The sequence below is a fragment of the Megalobrama amblycephala genome, linkage group LG12 (assembly GCF_018812025.1).
Source record: "Megalobrama amblycephala isolate DHTTF-2021 linkage group LG12, ASM1881202v1, whole genome shotgun sequence".
Taxonomy (NCBI): domain Eukaryota; kingdom Metazoa; phylum Chordata; class Actinopteri; order Cypriniformes; family Xenocyprididae; genus Megalobrama; species Megalobrama amblycephala.
The window spans coordinates 39,700,647-39,724,252 of NC_063055.1; the positions used below are offsets into that span (position 1 = coordinate 39,700,647).

Genomic DNA, 23,606 nt, shown 5'->3' on the forward strand with positions numbered 1-23,606 from the left:
ATGAATGTTGCGAAAAACACACAAAACACATCCAAAACGGGAAAGAGCTTTGTGATTGACTGTACAGATAGATTTGACACAAAACCTAAGGGTATATTTTTACAGACTGCCGAAAGCTACAGAAAAAAATAAGCAAATGGATCATCGCAATTCACAGAAACAGCTGGACTCCAGCAGAGAAACATGTTTTGCAGTTATCATTTTGTGTCAAAATGTTGGATTTTGAGGTAAAATCATACCGTATATATTGTATTGTTATATATTGTGTTGACAACTCATCAATTAAATATTTTCCATCTTATATTCTGCATAATTGGGTGTTTTTAAATAAACATTGACAAAAACTATACTATAAAACTATATATGTTTTAGGGCTGGACAATATGACGATATAACATTGATATAAGTGATTACTCTGATTTAACCTGACCTATATTGTAGTTATATAAAATATTCACAGGCAGATTTGCTTTATGTATTTCCCTGGAGTCGAAATCAGGCACATATAAATGTCAGGAAACACGACTCCTGGCTGCATGTCAATATCCATGGATTAGGTTTCTTTGACAAGTTGTAAGGAACACTTTCGAGTCCAACCTTTAGTGTAATCGTTTGTTTTACTCCGTTTTCACAGTTTCCTCTACTAAATCCAGTCACGCAGCAGGTTCTTTTGCCACTCAGTCCAGCTGAGGGAGCGCGCTTTCGGCAAGAAAGTGACGTCGATGCATACCCTCTATAAAAGGACTACAAAACTGGCAAAGGAAACGGGAACGCAACCTTCAACATAAAAGTCTCAACACAGCACAGGGAACACTCAAAAGTAATATTCCCATAATGTTTGCAAAATGTAATGTTCACATAACCAGCCAAAACATTTAAAAAACTGGACGTTTTGAATGTTCAGAGAACATTCCGAGATAACGTTTCCATAACTTAACGGGAACGTTATAGCAAAATTTTCTTAGAACATATTTTTGTTAGCTGGGTTAACGCCATCCAAGCCAGTGGTTTACCTCAGTTTAACTCTGACAGACAACGTTTGTTCTGCTGCAGGTGGGCTGGAATGCTGTCATAGAGTATGTTTCAAAACCATTGGTAAAAAGAGACTCCGGGTAAGAGCGGATCAACAGTCTTTGCTCTTGTTGAGACAGCGATATTTTGGTAGAAGTTTCTTCAGATTAGTGTCACTGAATTCAGTTAATGGCAAAATCCCAGGGGATGTTTGTTGAGAAGCAGGCTGACAGCTTCAGAGGGACGGAAAACATATGATCCTAGTCAGTAAATTTCCTTGGTAGGGATTGAGGTTGAAACGTTGTTGCTGAATATCCCACATGCAGAAGTTTTTGTTCACATCAACAGACCCTTTGGCTGATGTAATGAATTTCTGCCATAAGTAGCCAGTCTAGCTCAGCGGCTCAGTATCTGTTATTGTGCAGCCACATTTCAGTTAGAATTAAAATGTTGTCCAACAAACACACAATACATACATTGACTGAAGGGCAGTTTACTTCTTCTTTAGCTTCTGTACTACTCTTACTCTTGAAACTTTAATGCTCTTAAGATAAATTGCTTTTGATGTTCCTGATTTGTAAGTTGCTTTGGATAAAAGTGTCTGCTAAACGACTAAATGTCTGATGGGTCCAGCCATTATCTTTTCACAAACACCATCCCACTTATTGCTCTTCGGCTTCCTCTCACACAGCTTGAGCTGCCATCTCTGTCAGATGCACTTGGTGAGGCTTCAGCCTCCCGTATTTCTAGAAACCCATCGTTTTGTAGCTTCTCAACCAGCAATTGTTGGGGTGACCCAAATCTCATGGATGTTGCAGAGTGCTGCAAACCTTTACGATGGGTGTTGAACCTTAACTTTAAACAGAGTTTATAGGTAGGCTTACACAGGGAAAAAACATGTGGTGAACAATAATGCCCACACAAAGTGGAGTCTGCTGTGCTGAACCCTTACTGTAGTCTATACAATATAACACTGCTCCAAGGTTCCTTATCCACCTTATTTTGCAATGCGGAAGTAAGATATTTTCTGTGAATGTGTGAGACTTCTGATTGCTCCCTCCCAACCATTCTTTCACAATTTGAGCCTGATGAATTTTTATCATCCTGGAATATGTCCATGATACGTCTTCCTACATGGTTGTTTTAGAAGTGAAAAGCTACACACTCCATCAATTAGCATTAGAAGAACTGTTGCCAAACATATAACATGCACTGCACTGCAATAATGACAAGTTTGAATTCTGCTTTTCTGGATCCCATTCTTCTCCCTATTCCCATTGCATATCAGTAAAGAAAAAGAGAGTCTAACGTTATTTAAATCATCCCAACTCTCAAAATAGTTTTAGCATGTTATTGAATGTGGCAGTGCTAATGTATATGGTCTTGGCGGACTAGATCTGCTATGCCACTGCTGCTGTTGATTATTGCTGCAAGTATGGACTTACTACTGCTGATAGTCACACAGACATGCTGATGTGAACAGGTAAGATCTGCTGCTGCTGCATAAATAAATAAATCCTGTAGCAGATCTAGGCAGGTGGAGCTGGGGAGGTGGAGGGGTTCAGAGGAATTGTGATAGAGCTGCAGGACTAGATTACAGCGAACACTGAATGTTGTGCAAGCAATCTCATTGGCTGCAGGATCAGCAGAGGCCAATCAGATTGTGCAATGCGGTAATGATGTGATCGCTTGCAGATTGCATGTAAAGGACTGATCAGCCTGCGCCTTCTAGAGTTTCATGACTGAACTAGATATTTAATAGATGTTTTTTAATGGATGTAAACTGAAATTGCATAGAGCGGGTGGGCTGAACGTGTGTAGCTCATTTTGTTGCCTTTGAGGATCTGTTGCAATTTGCACGTAGTGTATATAGCTTCTGCCATATTGAATTCTGTGTTGCATGTAAGTTAAAGCTAAATGAACTAACACAATTAATGGAGGGCGGAGTTGTAAGAGTGTAAATAGCCTTTGCCAACAAGTAATGCTATTTGTAGTTAGTGTAAATAAACTCTCCAATACAATATTTATACAGTAATTGCCTCAAATGTAGGATTTATTCGCTCGCTAGCACAAGCAGGCGTCATTGTTTGTTACCATATCAGACCCTTGTGTTTCTGCACTCCACAGCGTTTCTCATGTGTCTGTGCACACAGCGCAGAGCATGCAAAAAGCATTTTCATGACATTCTAATAGCTAACATACTGTACTTGGGCTACTCTTTGACTATTAAAAAAAGGTGGATATCTGATTTCTTAGTTGCAACTTCTTCCTATTTATTCAGGAACACTAAAGTTGTGTCTCAAATGACACACTATGCATTATGTACTCAACCATCTTGTGTATGAATCTTATAAAATTATTTCGTCATCCAGCACCGTAGTCCGATAGCCCCTCCCCTTCCACTACATAAGGAAAGCTGTGACTCTTGAGTGCATGAAGTGTCCAACATTGCACACTTCGTTTTTTAGTTAATTAATTGCATCATCCGAGTATTTAAAGTCCACTTCTTCTTTTTGGATTTTTCAGTGTGAACACACCACAAAACAGTATAGAATAGTACATGAACTGGAACTATTTTACATCTTCAAACCTATGCCAATGCCTGTCCGTCATTTTGATATTCATTGACAGTGCTGTGTCCAAAATCTCTAATAGTCCACTTAAGGAGTGAGCGAAATCGGACGCTGAGGGTTCTGGAAGGGTTGCCACTTTTGCATAGCTTTTGATTAATAAAATACAAATGCATTATATGCATTCTCTGGTTGTTGAGTGAACATCAGCTGTACACTTGCGGTGCATTATGGGATTGAATGAGTGCACTCAATAATGTCTACCATGGTTTCGGACACCACTACAAAATGGCTGTTCCATCAAATCGTGCACTATGTGGGGCGATACTTTTCTGAAAACCTCCTAGAGTGTTCATTGGATCTTCAGCAAATCTGGCTCAGATCCTCATCAGACCACTCTGCCTGAAAATGAACATGATATATTATAGCCAGTGCATTAACAAATTTGATGGCAAGACACCAACAAGGATCTGATGCTGTATTTCTGGTGTGTGTTGACATGGAACTTCACATGTGTAATCATCCCCTGATATTACCATATGGATGTGGTGACAGCGTATTGTCATTATAAATAAATGGCTTATAACACAGTTAAAGCTTTGCCTAACGGAATCATATGTGCTTGTTCTTTAACTTTCATAATTATTTGCAAAATGTTACATTTCAATTCCGCATAAGTGACAGCCTTTGAACTGAGTTTCTGGAGCCATATTATAAAAGCCCAATGGCGACAAAACTGGAGCATCCAGAATGAGTCAAGCAGGCGCGGTGTTTGTGCGTTTTTTTAAAGGGAAAAGCAACACTTCACACCATCGTCGACAGAATAAAAACACAGATGCGTTGTGTAGTGAGTGAGGGCTATACCTGAAACGCAAATATAGCTCATCCTATTATTAGCATCTTACGCCAGAGATCAGATATAGACTCGGGTGTAAATATGAGTCACTGCTGAAGAGCGGATGAATGAGCTGCTGTGCGTGTATTGCAGTGCTATCAATTCTTCATGTTAAAGCACTTACAGTTGTAGCTACTCTCACCCTCCATCACATCGCCTATACTATACCGACAGCCATTTGCAGGAAGGAAGAAACCCTCGCGGTCCGTGATAACTGAATGAGGATTCTCAGAGAAACAGACTCATGAATACACGCACAGCAGTTATCTTTTTATTCATCGAAAAGAATGATGTGCTTTAAGTGATGCGAATCCATCTACAGCATACGTGCAAAATATCAAAAGAGACGCTGATTGATAATTTCTCGATCAAGCAACATCAAATATGACGGTGTGTTTGTCATTTTTTTTGTGAATGCAGCGCGCGCCCGAGAAAATATTCAAACGCGTGACAGTAAATACATGTGAGAACGATTCTCATTCACACGATCATATAGCCTCTCTCTCTCTCTCAGCATCCTTTTGGTTTCTCAGTTTGTCATCTTGAGGCTCAGGTGTGTCGATCTCTCTGATCTGACGACGTCAGCACATTGGGAGCCCTGTTTTTAATGCTGTTCTGGTGTTCGTGAACAGAGATCGTAGCCTAGAAACAAGCATCACAACAGCAGCAGCAGCGGCAGCATCACCGCACAGCATCCTCAACCTCACTGCTTCTCGCTGTCAACCCGTATATCATATTCGAGGAGGAAAACAAACGCAAGCATGCAGAGGAAATGGCTTGTGGAATAACCCTGTTCTTACCTATGCATCCCCGCCCTGGGTTCGAGGGATGCTCCAGCTCCAGCCCCGGCCGCTGCGCCATTTACGGGCTTCATGTGCTGTCCAGAGCCCAGCGGTGCTGAAACCGACATCCCCACCATAGTGGCCCCTTCACCGCCCTCCAGGCTCGCCTCGTTACCCATGGTTGGATCTAGCGAGCAGGCCGATTGTGTTTTCTATTTATAATAAACTCAGGAAACGCAATTATATAAAAAGATCCGCTCAGCGCCGATCTTCCTCCGCCATCATCTCTCTCTCCTGCGCATTCAGTGCGCTCGAGCTCGGGTGGGAGGGGACACACATTCAGCGACTACAGTACGCGCGCACGCACGCCTCAAATGTATATACAGCATATAATTATTTATATATGCGCAACATTTAGGCTACTTCCAGCTCTCGCTCTTGAGATAAAAATCATAAAGAGAGATTCTATCTCATATTGTGTTATAGAGCCACACTATAATAGTAGTAATAATAATGCATTTTATTTGTAATGCACCTTTCTCGCACTCAAAGCGTTACATAATAGAAAATAAAAAACAATACAAAGTAGCCTATATCAAAAATCACAATAATAATTGCTAAAACTTTACGTAAATAATAAGTCTTAAAGGGTTAGTTCACCCAAAAATGAAATTTCTGTCATTAATTACTCACCCTCATGTCGTTCCACACCCGTAAGACCTTCGTTCATCTTCAGAACACAAATTAAGATATTTTTGATGAAATCTGAGACCCGGATAGACAGCAATATAATCAACACTTTCAAGGTGAAGAAAGGTACTAAAGACATCGTTAAAACAGTCATGTGACTGCAGTGGTTCAGACGTAATGTTATGAAGAGACGAGAATACTTTTTGTGCACAAAAACAAAACAAAAATAACTTTATTCAACAATCTCTTCCCAGTCATTATCCTTAAGGAGGTTTTTGAAAAAGTATTCTCATATTCTCAAAAAGTATTCTCGTTGCTTAATCACATTAAGGTTGAACCACTGCAGTCACATGACTGTTTTAACGATGTCTTTAGTACCTTTCTGGACCTTGAAAGTGTTTATTGAGTCATATACCTCTCGAATTTCATCAAAAATATCTTAATTTGTGTTCTGGAATGAAGGTCTTACAGGTGTGGAACGACATGAGGGTGAGTAATTAATGACAGAAAATTCATTTTTGGGTGAACTAACCCTTTAAAACAATTGAAAGAAGGAGCATTCCTAATAGAATCAGGTAATGAATTCTACAAATTAGGAGCAATGTTAGAAAAAGCATTAAGATGTTTAAGTCGAAACACACGCAGCTGAGTTTTGTATATATTGCAACCTCTTGATAGAATTTGCCACTAGACCTTCAAAAAGTGAGTTACAATAATCAAGCCTCTCTGCATTAGGTCTAGAGAGAAAGGGTCTGATACGGGTAATGTCCCAAAGTTGAAAAAAAACGTTTGTAATATTTTTGAAATGAGTATTGCAGCTTCAAAAGCATCAAAAATCACACCCAAATTCTACACCTGGACAGAAGGGGATGTTTGGCTATTGTTCACAGTAGGTTGAAATTAGTTGAAATGCCAATTAATAAAACTTAGAACAATTTATTTTAAGAAAGTTATGTTTCATCCACGCCTTTATTTCCAGCAAACAAGAGTTGAAGAGATAGAGTGCTAATATAAATCTGTCATCTGCATAACAATGATAGCCAAGGCCATACTTCTGGAGGCCAAGAGGCAGCTTATAGATACTAAACAGAACAGGACCCAACACCGAGCCCTGAGGGACACCCTGTCCCAATGCCACAGTCTGAGATCTGTTAGTACCCAGGTAAACAATCTGGGAATGTTCCGAGTGGTAAGATTTAAACCAGTTAAATGCAGTGCCAGAAAGCTCAGTCCACCTATGTAGTCTGGTGTGACATATTCTATCGAATGCAGCATTAAGATCTAACAAAACCAAAATGCCACAAGCCCCAGAATCCGCTATAATGTCATGTCCAAAAGGTTCTAGTAATCCGTTTGAAAAAAAATATTTTGCAGCCATAAACACACGCTCAAGAACTTTCGCCAAGAATGACAGATTTGAGATATGCCTATAATTGGACATATCAGCAATATCACTCCCTGGCTTTTTAAGAACTGGCTTAAAGGGATAGTTCACCCAAAAATGAAACTTTTGTACCTCTAGTGGTTCCAAACCTGTATGAGTTTCTTTCTTCTGTTGAACAGAAAAGAAGATATGTTGGTAACCAGACAGTTGATGTAGTCATTGACTTCCATAGTAGGAAAGAAATACTGTGGAAGTCAAAGGGTGCCATCAACTGCCTGAAAAAATCTTCTTTTGTGTTCAACAGAGGAAAGAAACTCATACAGGTTTGGAACCACTAGAGGGTGAGTAAATGATGACAAAAGTTTCATTTTTGGGTGAACTATCCCTTTAACTTCTGCCATTTTAAGAGTGGGAGGGACAATAACTGCATCACGTGAGGTGTTAACAATAGCAGTAATGTGAAGGACAATAGCTGCTAATCACTTCTTTAAAACAGTATGGAAGGGGATTGAGTATACAAGTAGTGGAATTCAGTGTCAAAACTAATTTTGAAATAAAATCAGAATTGACAACAGTAAAACTGGTCGTGCTCTGCTTGAAAACTAGAGCAGAAAATCTCACATCTCCTATTAAGCTTCACGTGGGCTGCACTAGCACTGGCAATCCATCCAGAAACCTTTTAGTCTTCAGCACAGTCATTGTGGTCTTGTGAATTCTTGAGGATATACCAGTAATGCATATTCTGTATAAAGAATCAGCTTACAAAACCTGCACGCCAGTTTCCCTGTGAAGAGAATGAATCCCAGGACGCTGTTGACTGGCGCTGCTGCTCGAGCGCACTAACTCATTATGTTCTCCGTGCAACACACTTTAGGGAGCCAGTGCAGCACACTGAAAGATTACAGATTATAGTTCATATAGTATAAATTAATTCAGGTTTTCTAGTAATAAACATGTGGTTTAATTCATAAAATGCAATTAAAATTTAAAATTAATTTAAACAAACTTCATTAAATCTAAATCTATAAAATGGTCCAATGACAGAACCCTTTAAGGCTCTATATGTACAGAGTCTGCAGATTGTCAGTGTTTACCTTTAATTGGCGACTAGAGGACATCACATTCTAACATAGGGTACGTTTACACGACAGCCATGTACTAAAAACTGAAGTTTTTCCTTTGCGTTTTTCGCGTACAGACGAAAATGTTGTCAAATCAATCACATGGATCCACGAAAACGACTAAAAATGCTGTATTCTGCTGTCAGGCCAGTAGATGGCGATGTCACTTTGTAAAGAAACACTACGACTGAACACGTAATATGCATGACATCACCATGTTTGTAGTTTACACGGAGACGATAAAGGAATCGTTTTCAAAAACTTGCAGTTTGCGTTTTCAGGCCCCAAAACGCTGTTGTCATGTAAATGAACAGCCAAAACACATAAAAAAGTTTCCATTTTTAGATGAAATGTGTAAATGGCCCCTCAGATGACGAAAAAAATTTTCATACATCAGGTAAACACCGAAAAATGTTTGTTAGTATAGCTAGTAAGAGGTTTAAGAGGTTGACTGGTGTCTTGTGTACGTTAACTCTGATTGACTTCGTAAAACAAGTATAAATTTTTATTAATTTTGCAGATGTTTTATCTGAAGTGACTCACAAATGAGGAATACAAAAAGCGATTCATCTTAAAGAGGCAATAAACACAAGAAGTGCTAGAAATACAAACTTTTTAAACATTGTTCAGAATAGAACGAGCTAAAACAGGGAATCCATGAATGGCGCCATGAAATCAAAACTGTCAATTCTTGACTCAATTTTTATTGCTTTTATTTTTATGGAATATCGCAGTGTTTATTATAAATGATTTATCGGTGCACATCATCATTATTGTTTTAAATTCATGTTCCTCATAATCTTGAATCAGAATATCTTCTCCTCCCTCTTGCAGCATCTCTTCTCTTCTCTGACCTGTCACTCACATGAGATCCACCAATAGCAAACCACAACCATCCAATCAATTCCCCACGGACAAAATCAAGCCCCGCCCTACATTTGTTCTTGTTCCTGAAGCGTTTCTTGCGGATATACGACATAATAGGGAAAAAAAAGACCAGCACAACTTCACTTTCATGCTGACTTTATATTTACAAAGCTTCCATTCGAGCATCAGATACAGATTAAAAAAGAGGAAGAACGCTGTAAGTTGGACATACAGGCTACAAGAATCATATTCACTAGACGGCCAAACATGCTGTTACATGCTTTTCTTCAAGTGATAGGTGAGTAAATCTGTATTTATATTGTCTTGTATATGCATGCGTAATGGTCATGTTCTTAAGCAAAAGAGTTAAGCAAAAATCAATCAATCAAAAATTGCCTTTTAGCGTTACATACTTGAAACCCCAATAAAGAGACATACACACACACACAACAAGTCCGTAAATAAAACATATGACAAAATCTACAATTTTTAAATGTGCACCGGCTAAAGAGAAGATGCTTATAATGGTGCTTACATATGAATCACTGGCATTTCTAGGTCAGCATTGCTCACAGAATCAGGTCACGGTTAAGGAAGAATGCATTTCCTGAAACGGGTTTAATAGACTGTGGTGCTTGAAAGAACTCCTCTGTCAAAGCATACATTACAGATTTATGAGGCGGCTCCTACACTTAGAGAAGATTTCCTTTATTTGGTGTTTTAATCTCAGCGCCAAGCTCAACTTCATCTACTCAAATACTGAAACTCGGCTTTCACTTTCACAAGAAACATGAGAGCTGTTATGATTACATATTCACAAGATGTGTTCCTTTCCAGAAGCATCTCACACAATTGTGTTCCCAAACACCAGCAGTATTGATGTATTAAATGTGCAAATGTTTACTAATTCTTATTTAATCTAAAACTGAATATGTGCTACTAATCGATTGATTCTGTTGCATTTATGATAAATGAAATTATGTTTTCAGTCGCATTTATTTGCAAATATTACATACTAATACATGCGTATAAATAACGAGTGAATGGAGCAACATCAACCATGTTCCTACTTCATATGTAAGTCAATACGGGGCCTCATGACTGAATGCAGGTCAAAGTCAAGGCTGTTTTAGTGTGGTACTGTTACAATAAATGGAATAAGTGGGTCAAAATCTAAGATGGCAAAGAGTAAGATGCTTTCAACAAAGGGCTTTGACATGTTTGATGGAGTAGGGGGTGGTGCGGGGCCGTCCTGAACACGCCTGAAGGGCCCCTGGCCTCAGCATGTGAGATTATGTAATGCAGCTCTACTTCTGTTTCCTGGTTTCACGAGGGCATCGTTCAGCGGAGCCAATGAGACGCACAAACGCAGATCACATACACCCACAGACACACGCTGGATGCAAACAGAGCTGAGCAGAGAAGTCTATCCGGCTCGTGAGGGTTCAGCTGCAGCTGGACAAACGGAGGAAAAGGGAGGAGGGAAAATGGACATCTTTATCCAGCAGTCTGCCATGCTATTACTAAATGAGTCTGACTCCTTAAGAGGTATGTGACCCAAACAAATCCTCAATCAAACTGACTGTCACAATATATATCATTTTTGTCATTTTTTTCTTTCAAAAACATTAAAAAGAATTAGTTTTGACAGGTACATTTGTATTGTGATTAGTTGCACAGCCCTACTACAGGATGGACCAAATGCTGCTGAAATTATTAATGCATAATAAAAAAATAGCACACTCTTTTAAAAAGCCAGTGGTTTCTATCCATATTTAACTCATTCACATAATCAGATTCATTTTTTGTCATTGTCAGCGTTAGTATTTTTCTGTGACGTCATTTTTCAGAGCATATTGTTTTGTCGTTTCATAGAGTAATCCATTTGTATCTCATTCAGGTACCAGTTTTTGGAATTAAACAAGCAGTTTTTCATGTACAGATGTCTTCAGAAGAAAAGTCTCAAAATTGAAATCAGGCCCAATGGAGGATCCATCTTTTGATGACAGTGAACTAACCTGCATTTTTCTCAGTTATTGCAAATACCCAACAGTTTAAAGACACTTAAAACTTCTCAATCAAACTGTCAAGTCACATTTATTTATATAGCCATTTATAGATACAGATTGAAAGGGGTTTACAGTAATAAACAGAAATAACAGCATCAATGTTGCAAATTTATGAGACAATAAATTCAGCCATAATTACAACTTAAATTCCAGCTATAAAGCAGCTCTACCGAAGACTGAATTTTAATTGTCTTTCAAGACCTGGCTTTCTTTATTATTTCTGTTGTTCAAGAAATGGTTGAAACCTAATGAAACTAAAATAATTATTATTAATTAACAGAGCTCCTACTGTATAATTAAAGTGCTTCTTAAAGTGGTATGTTATTTTAATCAGAGGCTGATATCTTAGTATGAAGTTGCATGACTGTTTTGCGTTTTGCGACTCGATGGATCCACCATTAATGGAGACTCTATAGAGAATGGTTTTGTCACGGTAAACGCTCACTACTCCGTCAGCCATAGCAGATGCTTTGTAGACCAAATCACGAAGCACACGTGCATACATTAAAATGGTCTGGTCTACATCTGGCGACTGAGAGGGAATGAGACAGAGAAGCTCTCAACCCTCCTAATGCTTTAAAAACTCTATACACCTCTTGATAGAACATAAGCTTATAAAACAGTCATAACTTAATATTTTCAACTAAAACCATATTGTATCTAATCAGTAACTTCTCATTAATGAGTGAATGCACAAAAGTTTTAAATGTTACCATGTTTTTATCATGCTATTACTTCATTTAGCCCCCCCCCCCTTTTTTTTTAATTATTTTAAAAAAAAATGTAAAATTCTTTGAAATTTCCAATTATTCAAGATCTACAGCTGAAACCAGTGTAATGCAAGAAAAGATGTATTTTTATAAAATCACTTAATTTTAAGACAAAAATACTGAGAAAGAAAATATTTTTTGCAGTATAAGTGACAGAGTTGTCTAGTCTAGAAGTTTGAACACACCTACTTATTCAGTGATGGATGGATGGATGGATGGATGGATGGATGGATGGATGGATGGATGGATGGATGGATAAGAAAAGTAGATGGACGGATGGATGGATGGATGGATGGATGGATGGATGGATGGATGGATGGATTAGAATGGTGGATGGATGGATGGATGGATGGATGGATGGATGGATGGATGGATGGATGGATGGATGGATGGATGGATAGATGGATAGATGGATGGATTAGAATTGTGGATGGATGGATGGATGGATGGATGGATGGATGGATGGATGGATGGATTAGAATGGTGGATGGATGGATGGATGGATGGATAAGAAAAGTAGATGGACGGATGGATGGATGGATGGATGGATGGATTAGAATGGTGGATGGATGGATGGATGGATTAGAATTGTGGATGGATGGATGGATGGATTAGAATGGTGGATGGATGGATGGATGGATGGATGGATGGATGGATGGATGGATGGAGCCTAATTACTCAGATAGGTAAACAGTCAGACAATGTATACGTAGAAATTAATTAGATAAATAGACTGACAACCAGATTGCTACATAATTTGACAGATAAACACGTTACGATACATTGGTAGACAGACAGATGAAATGACAAATAGAGAAATATATGAAAAGATTGCTACAGAATTATAAATGAGTAAACGTCACATAGAAAATGTGTGGCAGGAAAATACGATTGTAGGTATTAAAATAGATAAATGGGTAGATAGCAAGAGAATTAAACAAACTAATGCATAGATAGAGATTATAATATCTCATTCTAATATTGCTCTATAATTATACAAATAGATCAGACAGTCCAGTGATGACAGTCTGTGACAAGCAGATTAGAGTAGTGGAACAGGACATCCCATATGTCCGGTTCAGAATCTAACATGCTTCACACCCTTCTAACTCCTTTTCGGATGACAAAGGTGAAGGATCCTCCCGTCATGATCTGCTGGAAGAGATCAGAGTACACAGGTAAGATATTAGGTTGGCACTCACCTTCCCTTTCACTACCTGTGGCCAGCAACACCGGCAGCGCTCGAGGCTTCCTCAGGGGTTTAGTCGGAAGTCTCTTGGGTGCAGGAGCCACCCTGGTCCGGCCCGGCCAGTCTCGTCGCGAGGATGAGTGGGACAGAGAGCTTAGGCAGGAGTCCCACTTCCATGGCCCTGGGGGAGCTTGTGGAGGAGGTGGCTGGCATTTAATTGGTGTCCCTGTGCACAGAGATAACTGGGATGAGAGCTTTGGTGGATTTTTTTGTAGACAGGACATCACCAGGCTGATGGAACTCCAACATTGCTTTCACCCTTTTCACATCGGGTCTGACTTCTTGGGCAGGAGCGTTAGCCTGGGCTGCTTGACGAAGCACACACATTGCAAACCAGGCTTGTACATCTGAGGGTTTTGGATTTGAGGGCATTGGTTCATCATGAGTGCTGGCCGGTGCTCTTCCTGTGAGGCACACTAAACAGGTCGCTGGTCCTCAGGGTCCTTTCAGGGAAATGAAGAAGCCTTTTTTCCCAGTGTGCATGGTGTCTGAGCCAGCTCAGCTGCTTCCACCAACTCAGTTACGGCTGTTGATTTGGACATCCTCACAGCCTTCCATTGAGGGAGAGATAGGGAATACAGTCACCCAAGCCGACACTTTCAGCCACTGCGGAGGCGATGGATAGGCGGGTGGCTTGGTTACAACCGGGGATGTGAGGCTCGTACATTCACTCCTGGAAGCGTTTTGCTGCCTCAACCAGTAACAGGCGACATTTCAACCCTTATAAGGTCTTATCTCTTCAAGGCCTCATAATTGTTCACAGAGGCAGATGAAAGAGTAATAGGGGATGATAATGTGGTCCCACTCTTATTCACACCCCTCACACTCAGTAACCATCTCAAAGGCTTGGAGGAATGCATCTACATCATTGAGAATCAGTGAGCTTGGTCGGTATCTGAGGGCTGAGGTCCTGGAAAGGGTAATGCACACATTCGTAGATGCACAAGCTCTTGTTCCGTCTGCTCCTGGCTGGTGGTGACCCTCTCTTGGCCTGCAGTCAGCTGTTCCATGAAGTGCTGCTGCCGCAGAGCCAGCTCGGGGAGATGGATGGATGGATGGAAGGAAGGAAGCATGGATGGATGGATGGATGGATGGACAGATGAATGGATTTATGGATGGATGCATGGATGGACGGAGGCATGGATGGATGGATGGATGGAAGCATGGATGGATGTATGCATGCATGGATGGATGGATCTTGCAAGTCACATGGTGTCGGTCCAAAGTAATCTTAATCAGCTTATGGGGTATAGAAGCGTAGGCATTGGTGAGGTCAAGCCAAAGCACAACGAGGTCTTCCTTATCTTTGCAGAGCAGTGGAGACAGGTGGAGGGTGTCTGGATACCCAGGGAAGAGAACTCAATCAAGCTGGAGCAGTTCAGATCCATCTGTCTTCTCAGTGTGGAGGGCAAGATTTTCCTCAGTGCTCTATCTAGAAGAATGACAGACTTCCTCTTAATGAACACCTACATTGCTTACTCAGTACGTAAAGGAGGAATCCCTGGTATAGCGGGGTGTCTGGAACACACAAGAGTCTTCACCCAGTTGATAAGGAAGGCATGCAAAGGGAAAGGAGACCTCACCAATGCCTGCGGTTCTATACCCCATAAGCTGCTTGAGACTACCTTGGACCAACACTGTGTGCCTTGCAAGATCAAGAGCCTAATCCTGAACTACTATGTGGACTTAGGCTTGGATCCACCACAGAGGAAACATCAGGTTGGTATCGGCTTGAGAAGGGGTTTATAACTGGGTGTACCACCTCAGTTATTCTCTTTGCCCTTGCCATGAATATGGTGGTTAAAGCAGCCAAAAGGTAGTGCAGAGGTCCTCTGTCCAAGACTGACTTTCAGCAGACACCCATCAGAGATCACAACATCATCAGTGCCTGGAAGTAGGCGGATTCTTTAAGGCTTGGAAAAGGTTTTGAACACCTCTTCCAATCTTAATGATACACAGACCGATCTATAACACTGGATCAAAAACAGCATACTTTTTCAGTGATAGTGATGGGTATATATACACACAGAATAACAAAGTGATAATAATAATAATGCTTGTTTCTCGATTTTTTGATCGAGTGTTAATGATACATAGACAGACCGACAGATAAATAGACTAACAGAGATAGTATAATCCAGCAGGCCTATAATAACATTTGCTATGCTATAAAATTTACTGATGAAATCATTCATTATCAGTCCATCCACATCCTCACCCATAAAGTATTCACATAAAGCTTCATATTCATATTCATATTCAATTTAGTGCAGTTAAAAAGATACTCTCTTATGGTAAAGACAAACAGTTTTGAAAATGAAAATACGCACCTTTAATTCATTCAGTCGTGTTAAACAATCACTAAACTTTTGACTTCTTGCTCCAAATGCCATTTAAAAGCACTTGTATGTAGAAAACAGAATAGAGGCAATAGTCTGGAAACACAAATAGTTTTCCATACTCTTCCAGAACATATTCAAAACAATTTTCAATAATGCTTAGGAACTCCGTTTGGCTAATGCTTTTATACCCTTCTCCTAGGGTATAAAATGATAAAGTGATATGACCAAAATCATCATGATAACGATATATATCATGATATACAGTACTGTGCAAAAGTCTTAGGCACGTTAGTATTTTCACCAGAAAAAAAATGGTTCAAGTCAGTTATTAATATCTTTTGCTGTAGTGTCAGTTGGAAATATCAGTTTACATTTCCGAACAATCATTTTGCCATGAATTGTAATAATCCAGTGAGATGTTTGTATGCAGGAGTCTGACAACAGCCGGTATGATCTGACCTCACCATCATCAAGTCCGTCTGTGAATACATGAAGAAAGAGAAAAAACTGAGGTGGACTAAATCCAGAAGAACTGCAGCAACGCTTGAAGAAACCTGCCTGCAAATCTACAGTACTGTGAAAAGTTTTAGCCACTTTTGTAACAATGCTGTAAAGTGAGAATGCCCTCAAAAGCAATGTCAAAGATTTTATTTACCAATTAACTTCTATTTACTAAATCAAATCAGTATTTGGGGTGACCACCCTTTGCATTTAAAACAGCTTTTGTCCTTTGTACACTTGCATAGATTTTCAGGTAGGTTTCTTCAAGCGTCTTGGAAACGTTGCTGCAGTTCTTCTGGATTTAGTCCGACTCAGTTTTTTCAGTTTCTTCATGTAATCCCAGATGGACTCGATGATGGTTGAGCAGCTACACAGTCATGTAGTAAATAAAACAACATCTGTATTGCAAACCCCTCTGTTGCAGTTGTTTGTTTTTGCCGTATGCCTACCAATGCAATGTCACTGCCATAGAAACCAATGCAGATATTCCGGAAAACGAAAGAGTGGCATGGAGACACAAATCGGATCTGAACAGTTGCGATACACAATGTGGACATCAGTAATTTTAGATCAGATTCCAGCTGGATAGACAAATAAACAGAATATTAAAATTAATTTTAATTCAGGGTTAAAACTTAAACATTGACCAGAGAATTTTAACTAGCTTTCAGCAAGAGTTTGAAACTGGTTTATAGTAACATGCCCCATTATGAAAGTGTGTGTGCACTTGCAAATCGGTCATTTTGGGTCAATTTTTTTGATACATGAATTTAGCTGCTTTCAATATTACATTAAAGTTGAAAAAAAGATCTATGATTTTATTCACTTTTAGCATGGATGTGTAGACTTTTTTGGATGGATGTCAGTAACACTGGATCAGAAACTTGTATTCATTGAAAGTCAGTATGAACATTATATTTGTCCTTTATAAAAAGTAATTTCATGGAAAAGTGAGCGGCACAGCGGGATTTTGAGCAGCCTCTGAAGTCAATATGTCTGCAGAACAAGTGTGTGTACATTGATAGAAAATGGCTTTCAAAGTTTAGGATGCTCTGCATCAATTGTTCCCATATTAGAAAAACTGGAAATACTGTAACAAACCTGTTTGGTTATGCTGCTTCAAACATGCAGTTTAGAAGTCTTTACTTTCATACACATGGTGAATTGAGTTTGATCACACTCAGAAAATAATTAAAAACCAAACAATTTACTCTGGTTTATTGTAATAACATGTATAGTAAAAATATTTTTAATACATTCTGTACACAATGTTGCCTTAAGAGGTTTACTTTTGGAAAGGCATGAACAAAAACATTAACCCAGAAAGTAAATGAAGGCTGTACACAGATGCTTAAAAATGTTTAACTTCATGTGAAATGCGATTTAAGAAGCAAACAAGTGCATCAATGGCTGAAACTGTTCACTTCCTCTTACAGAGACAGAAACACTGCTGCAGATTTCAGCACAGGGCCTTATAGTCCTTTATATAAATTCAGATCAACGGAAATTATTGCTCAGTCAACATGGTGCAACGTCTCAATCCAATCAGTCAGCTGACAAAAGGGGCCCTAAAAGCACCGCCTTGTAAAATGAAACAAAACTACCCTTCAAAAAGCAAAAAAAGCATGAACTAAACATCTAAGCAACTAGATTTTCAGCTGTTTAGATTAATCAAACTAAAGAGATCACCTGAGGAGTGGTGGGCAGGTCAAAGGTCAATGGACATACATAACTGCACATGCAAACTGTGCATCCAGTGGATCAGATCTACCCAGAACTCCACTAGACTGGTCAACCAACACACCAAAACACACGCAAACGTATGGACATAAGACAGACGCACATGTGCGCAAAGTGTTGAAAGGACACCGGTTCTCTTTAAAGATGATCAGACATTCAAAGAGGGAAACTTGACCAAAAACAAACATCCGACAAATGCCGTTTGTTTTATACGAGCTGTCCGTAGGGGCGGCGTGCGTACAGACCATCCACACCACAACCTCATCAGCCCTGCGCTAAAAACAGCGGCTGCGATCCGCTTGACATCTTCCTGTCAGATCTTCTCTGAGGTCCGAGACGGGTTGAGCACGTCCACTGCCGTTTCCTGCAGAATCACTCGTTCAGGGCAAGGATGATGTCGTCTTCCAGGTCCGAGTTATCAGAGCTGTCTGCTGCAGGAATAAGAGAGCAACATTTCAGAGAACGACTGAAGGAAAGCGAGTCAAAGTAACAAAACAAAAAGGAGGAATCACAACATGCATGAAATACGGAGAGGAAGGATGTCATAAGCAACAGCTGCTGATACTGTCTGTCCATAAACGCCCAGATATACTTCAAGTGAAATCGAATAATGAACTGGACTGACGCGATTTTGAATAAAATCAGTTCTTTTAGAGTTTAAAAAAGCTTGCCAAAATTAACTTTCTAGAAAAGTTCGCTCTGGCTGGAAAACACCTTCAAACTCCCATTGGTCCGTGATGTGGCTCCGCCTTCTTTGAGGTATAAATCTCTGGTTCATTTCTTCTGTTCAGTTGATCAGCAATCTATTGTATAAAGTGCTGAATAAACGTGACGCGACTGGAGAGCTGAATCTCAAACATATCCACAGCACTATGATCAGATGCTTTCTGAACTGCTTTCTGAAATGCGTTTTGAATGACTAAATCTATGACTGAAATCTACTCTAATTTTCGTCAATGAATAAAAACGAGACGAACATGATAGAGAGGGACAAGTTATCCAGTCAGGACTGCCGTCCTGTGTGGAAGATGCGCACATTTGAAGTGTAACGCGTTGATCTAACCACGGGAAAATGCGGCGCTGTTGCAGCGCTCTACATGCTCGAGCAGCAACACTTCAGACTGCTTCACAATTAATGAATAGCACACATTTATGCCAAACGATTGCTTATGAGCTAATGTTGATGAATTATGGCAATGTTTACTATACGATGTTTATGTGGTAGCATGTTTAAGATGGTTGTAAGAATGCATATTTTATCTTCCTCATCTAAACTTAAATGAGAAGCTTGCTACAGTGCAGACTGCAGACATTTCAGAATAAGAGTCACGGTGTATTTCGGGATGGTTTATAATTATTTTTTTCCTGGTCATTATTGTTATTTTGTTTACACAATAAACTAATTTAATTTATATTTAATTCATAGTATCTTCTGTCACAGGAAGGAAAGACTAAGAACATTATTTGACACATTATTCAATATATTTTACAAGTATAAGGGTTATTATAATTAAACCTAAAACCATTAAAAAAATCTTCATTACTTGAAATAAACGTTAACTGAAATAAAAAATATATATAAAAATGTAAACTTATTTAATCTAGTTTCCAAGCTTCAGCTTAACCTGATGTACTATAATAACTAAAACAGAAATAATAATAAAAAAAACTATGTAGACATTTAAAAGCAAAAACTAGAAGACAAACACACCAAAAATGACTAAAACTTTTAACTAAAATTACAATGAAAGCAGAAAAACTAAAAATCAAATCTAATCGATTTTAAACAAAAACTATATAATATAGTGTGTCAATCCCTGAAAAGCACTGAATTCACTGAAGCTCTCTTTCGTGTCTTTTTGCTCTTGAACGGTCAAAAACCGTCCGCTTTGGCAAGTAAAATACAGTTGGTTGTCTTAAGTGAACAAACAGTTTAGAGGGTATATCAGATGAATATCAGTGTACTGGAACTGTGTATTGTTAGAGAAATACTTAATGCATTACAATTTATCTGAATTAGATTTTAGTTGACTAAATCTACTGTAGATTTAGTTGACTAAAATCTTATTTTAGTCATCGGAAATAGTTTTTTAGTTTTAGTCGACTAAATATATGACAAACTAAATGGCATTTTAGTCAAATGACTATGACTAAAACTAAAACAAATTTTGCTGTCAAAATTAACACTGGTAACAAATATACTGTACATTTATTTGTTTGATGACTTGATTCTGACAATCAGGCAATTTTGACATTTTGTTCCGCAATCGTGAATTATAAGCTCGCAATTGCGAGACAAAAAAAAAGGTCAGAATTGTAAAAAGTCATGAAAAACAGACTGTTTACATGAACACTCCACACAACTGACATTGACACAGTTGTGTGTTTTCAACCATTCAAGTGCAATAAGACGTGAAAGAGAACTGAATTTGCGATCACGTTGTGAGACGCGGCTTTATAAACGCTTCAGCTGTGTGTCACACGATTTAGCAAAATCTCTAAAGATTGACATTTAACATCTAATTGATACATTTTTCTGTTCATCCGATAAGTGTGGGAAGGCATTTTGAAGGCATCACAGAATCTCAGTCCATCCTATTTTATAATAAAAAGGCAAGTGCTATAATACTGTATAAAATACCATTAGTATGCTGTAAATATGTAGTTATGTCATTTGAAAAAAGAAGTCTTTGAAAATATATGAAACAAAGTTAAAGGGTTAGTTCACCCAAAAATGAAAATAACGTCATTAATTACTCACCCTCATGTCGTTCCACACCCGTAAGACCTTCATTCATCTTCAGAACACAAAGGAAGATATTTTTGATGAAATCTTTCAGTCCATGTTAAACCACTGGAGTCACATGGATTACTTTAATGATGTCTTTCCTATCGTTCTGGACCTTGAATGTATAAATTGCGTTGCACCCAATGGATGGACTGAAAGCTCTTGGATTTCATCAAAAATATCTTAATTTGTGTTCTGAAGATGAATGAAGGTCTTATGTGTGTGGAACGGCATGAGGGTGAGTAATTAATGACAGAAATTTCATTTCTGGGTGAACTAACCCTTTAAGGGACAAGCCTCAGAAGGCAACTTTGAATTCTACATATTCAACTGTTCAGTATTCAAACAGGTCGACATGTCATTTATCATCTCATATTCACCGTGTACTATATGTATAATTAGTGTTGCTCATAAATGTGATTTCCAGTGTTCAGATTACTGTGTTTTAAAGTCACAACAAGTTGTTTATTATCAGTTACTGGTGATAAATTCCATATTAGGGCATACATAATAATAATAATAATAATAATAATAATAATAATAATAATAATAATAATTAAATGTGGCTGAATATGCATGCGTGCATGTTGTCACACTCACTGTTGTCCAGCACGAGCTCCACATCTCGCTCATTGTCATCGGAATCATCGTCATCATCATCGTCGTCATCATCGTCATCGTCGTCATCATCATCGTCGTCGTCATCATCATCTGCCTCTTCATCCAGAAGACGAGCCACCTCCTCATCATCAGACGGAGAGAAATCCTGCTCGCCATCTTCCTCCTCTTCCTCTCCGTTATTCTCGTTCTCCAGCTCGGCCAGCAGCGGGTCTGTGTCAATGTCATCGATGTCATCATCAGAGTCATCGTCATCCTCTTCATCCTGATCGTCCTCCTCCTGAATGAAACAAAAGACTCCGATGTCTTATGATCAAGTTTGATGTAAAATGATAAGCTCTTATTTCTGCACGCTCGAAATGTAAAATGAATCCTGTCAAACTCTGTTTCCAGATCTGCAAAATGAGTAACAGCTGAAGTGTTTATTTTTAACAAGGTCTCCATCTCAATTGGATCGTAGCCGTTCGAGAGGTACATTTCGAGAGTTGTCATGATAGAATAAATAAATATCAAGTATTGCATGTATCTTTTCAAGAAATGAATAATTTAATTCCATACAAAAACTATTGATGAAACTGGCGGATCAAAGGATGTGAGGGAGTCCAGTTTATTTTTCTGGTCTACTGCATGTAAATCCTGATGGCTTGTGTAGCAAAAATCTCCTCAAATATACATACACATGACTCATTTACATATCTATTCAATACATCTATCATATGTCCTAAACCTTTTCGACATTTCTGTGATCTAAAAATGCATAAAAGCAAATCAAAAACAGCTGAATTTTCAAATATGTGGTTTGCATCAGTCTCACCTGATCTTCCTCATCCTCTTCCTCCTCAGCGAGTCTCTGGCGCCCGACTTCATACAGCCGACACACAGTGTCCATATTTATGGAGTCCTGATTCTGTTGCACACATTCACATATAACAAGAGTTTGTGTCGAACAAGATAAACACATGGCATGGATGCAGTCGACATTTCATTGTTCAAATTTAGCTTGGCAGAATTCACTTCTGAGAGGATCATTTTGTTCACGGTCATCAAACAGAGCAAGAAAAATTTCAATTTTAAAAGCACAAAGACGCAGAATTGATGTAACTATATATACAAAACCATACAAAAAAATATATATATATAAATGAAAAAACGCACAACATACCTCAATGACGGCCAGATAGCAGTCTTTAGTGTCCGTGCACAGGTCAAAAATGTTCCTCTTCACATCAATGGTGGCTGAGAAAGAAAAAAAAAAATTCAATACAATTATTAGCATTATCATCATCTTAAAAACCTCATTACAGAATTACTAGCTTAAGTGACGCGCTGCTAATTATCCAACAGTTCTGATTTGCCTCTCATTTGCAAATGCAAACAGCTAGTAAACATTTTGTGAATGAAGATACCAATGGGTTTATAGTCGGTGGCATCAAAGGTCCTGAAGGACGATCCGAATGGACTCTTCATCTGCTGCTCCATCATGTCATCCTCATCGTCGGCCTGCAACATGGCTACAACACAAACCAGAACATCAGTAAATCTCCATATCTAATACTGGAACAGACACACTGTACTCATCCAGAGCAAATGAGAACGCAATTTACACAAAATATCTGCAGAATAAACACAGACTGAACTGTGAAGAGAAGGGCATTCAGAGACAGATCGTGAGCACTAAACACTGGGCAGGATTTTGGACAACAGTCACTGCATTACTGCCCCGATGTGGGCTTTATGGAAGAGCGGTGCGACAGAAGCATGAAAGCACCCAAAGGACTCTCAGAATGTGAGAAACAAGATTCTCTGGTCTGATGAAAGGAAGGCTGAACTGTTGGCCTCAATTTCTCGTCTAGAGGAAACCAGGCATCTGCTCAATACCATCCCGACGGTGAAGCATGTGGGGTGTGTTTCAGACTGAAGGACTGGTCAGGGAAGAGGACAAAGCTGAACACATCAAACACCCTTGAAATGAAAACCTGATCCAGAGCACTCATGACCTCAGACTTGACTGAAAGATCACCTTCCAACAGGACAATGAGCTCAAAGTTGACCTATTACAAGACTTTTATCACAGTCTTGGGCATGTCAAAGATTAGTAACAACATTGGCTTTGATGCATTGTTAGTTTGTGCAGCATCAGATTTAAATTTTTTCTCCCTCATTTACTGTTCGTGGCTGTTTTTGCCCCATTGACTACCATTATAACAAC

At 39.0% G+C, this 23,606-nt stretch overlaps 2 protein-coding genes across 9 annotated transcripts in view; both read right to left on the reverse strand.

Annotated features, from left to right (window-relative positions):
- Positions 1–5,570, reverse strand: part of bsna (bassoon presynaptic cytomatrix protein a) — a 50,974-nt gene extending 45,404 nt beyond the window's left edge. For all 5 annotated transcript variants that reach the window (XM_048211110.1, XM_048211109.1, XM_048211112.1 and 2 more), the window contains exon 1: positions 5,277–5,570. In XM_048211110.1, the coding sequence (XP_048067067.1) occupies positions 5,277–5,437 (161 nt within the window). In that variant the 5' untranslated portion in view covers positions 5,438–5,570. The remainder of the gene's footprint in view (positions 1–5,276) is intronic.
- An 11,882-nt stretch (positions 5,571–17,452) lies between these two features.
- The window catches only part of LOC125280537 (DDB1- and CUL4-associated factor 1), a 34,935-nt gene continuing 28,781 nt past the window's right edge, over positions 17,453–23,606 (reverse strand). For 2 of the 4 annotated variants that reach the window (XM_048211116.1, XM_048211118.1), the window contains 5 exons: positions 22,804–22,908; positions 22,560–22,633; positions 22,212–22,304; positions 21,380–21,677; positions 17,453–18,419 (listed from right to left, as the gene is read on the reverse strand). In XM_048211116.1, the coding sequence (XP_048067073.1) occupies positions 18,364–18,419; positions 21,380–21,677; positions 22,212–22,304; positions 22,560–22,633; positions 22,804–22,908 (626 nt within the window). In that variant the 3' untranslated portion in view covers positions 17,453–18,363. Of the gene's footprint in view, positions 18,423–21,379; positions 21,678–22,211; positions 22,305–22,559; positions 22,634–22,803; positions 22,909–23,606 lie in introns of all 4 variants that reach the window. The other 2 variants (XM_048211115.1, XM_048211117.1) reach the window with 1 other exon arrangement.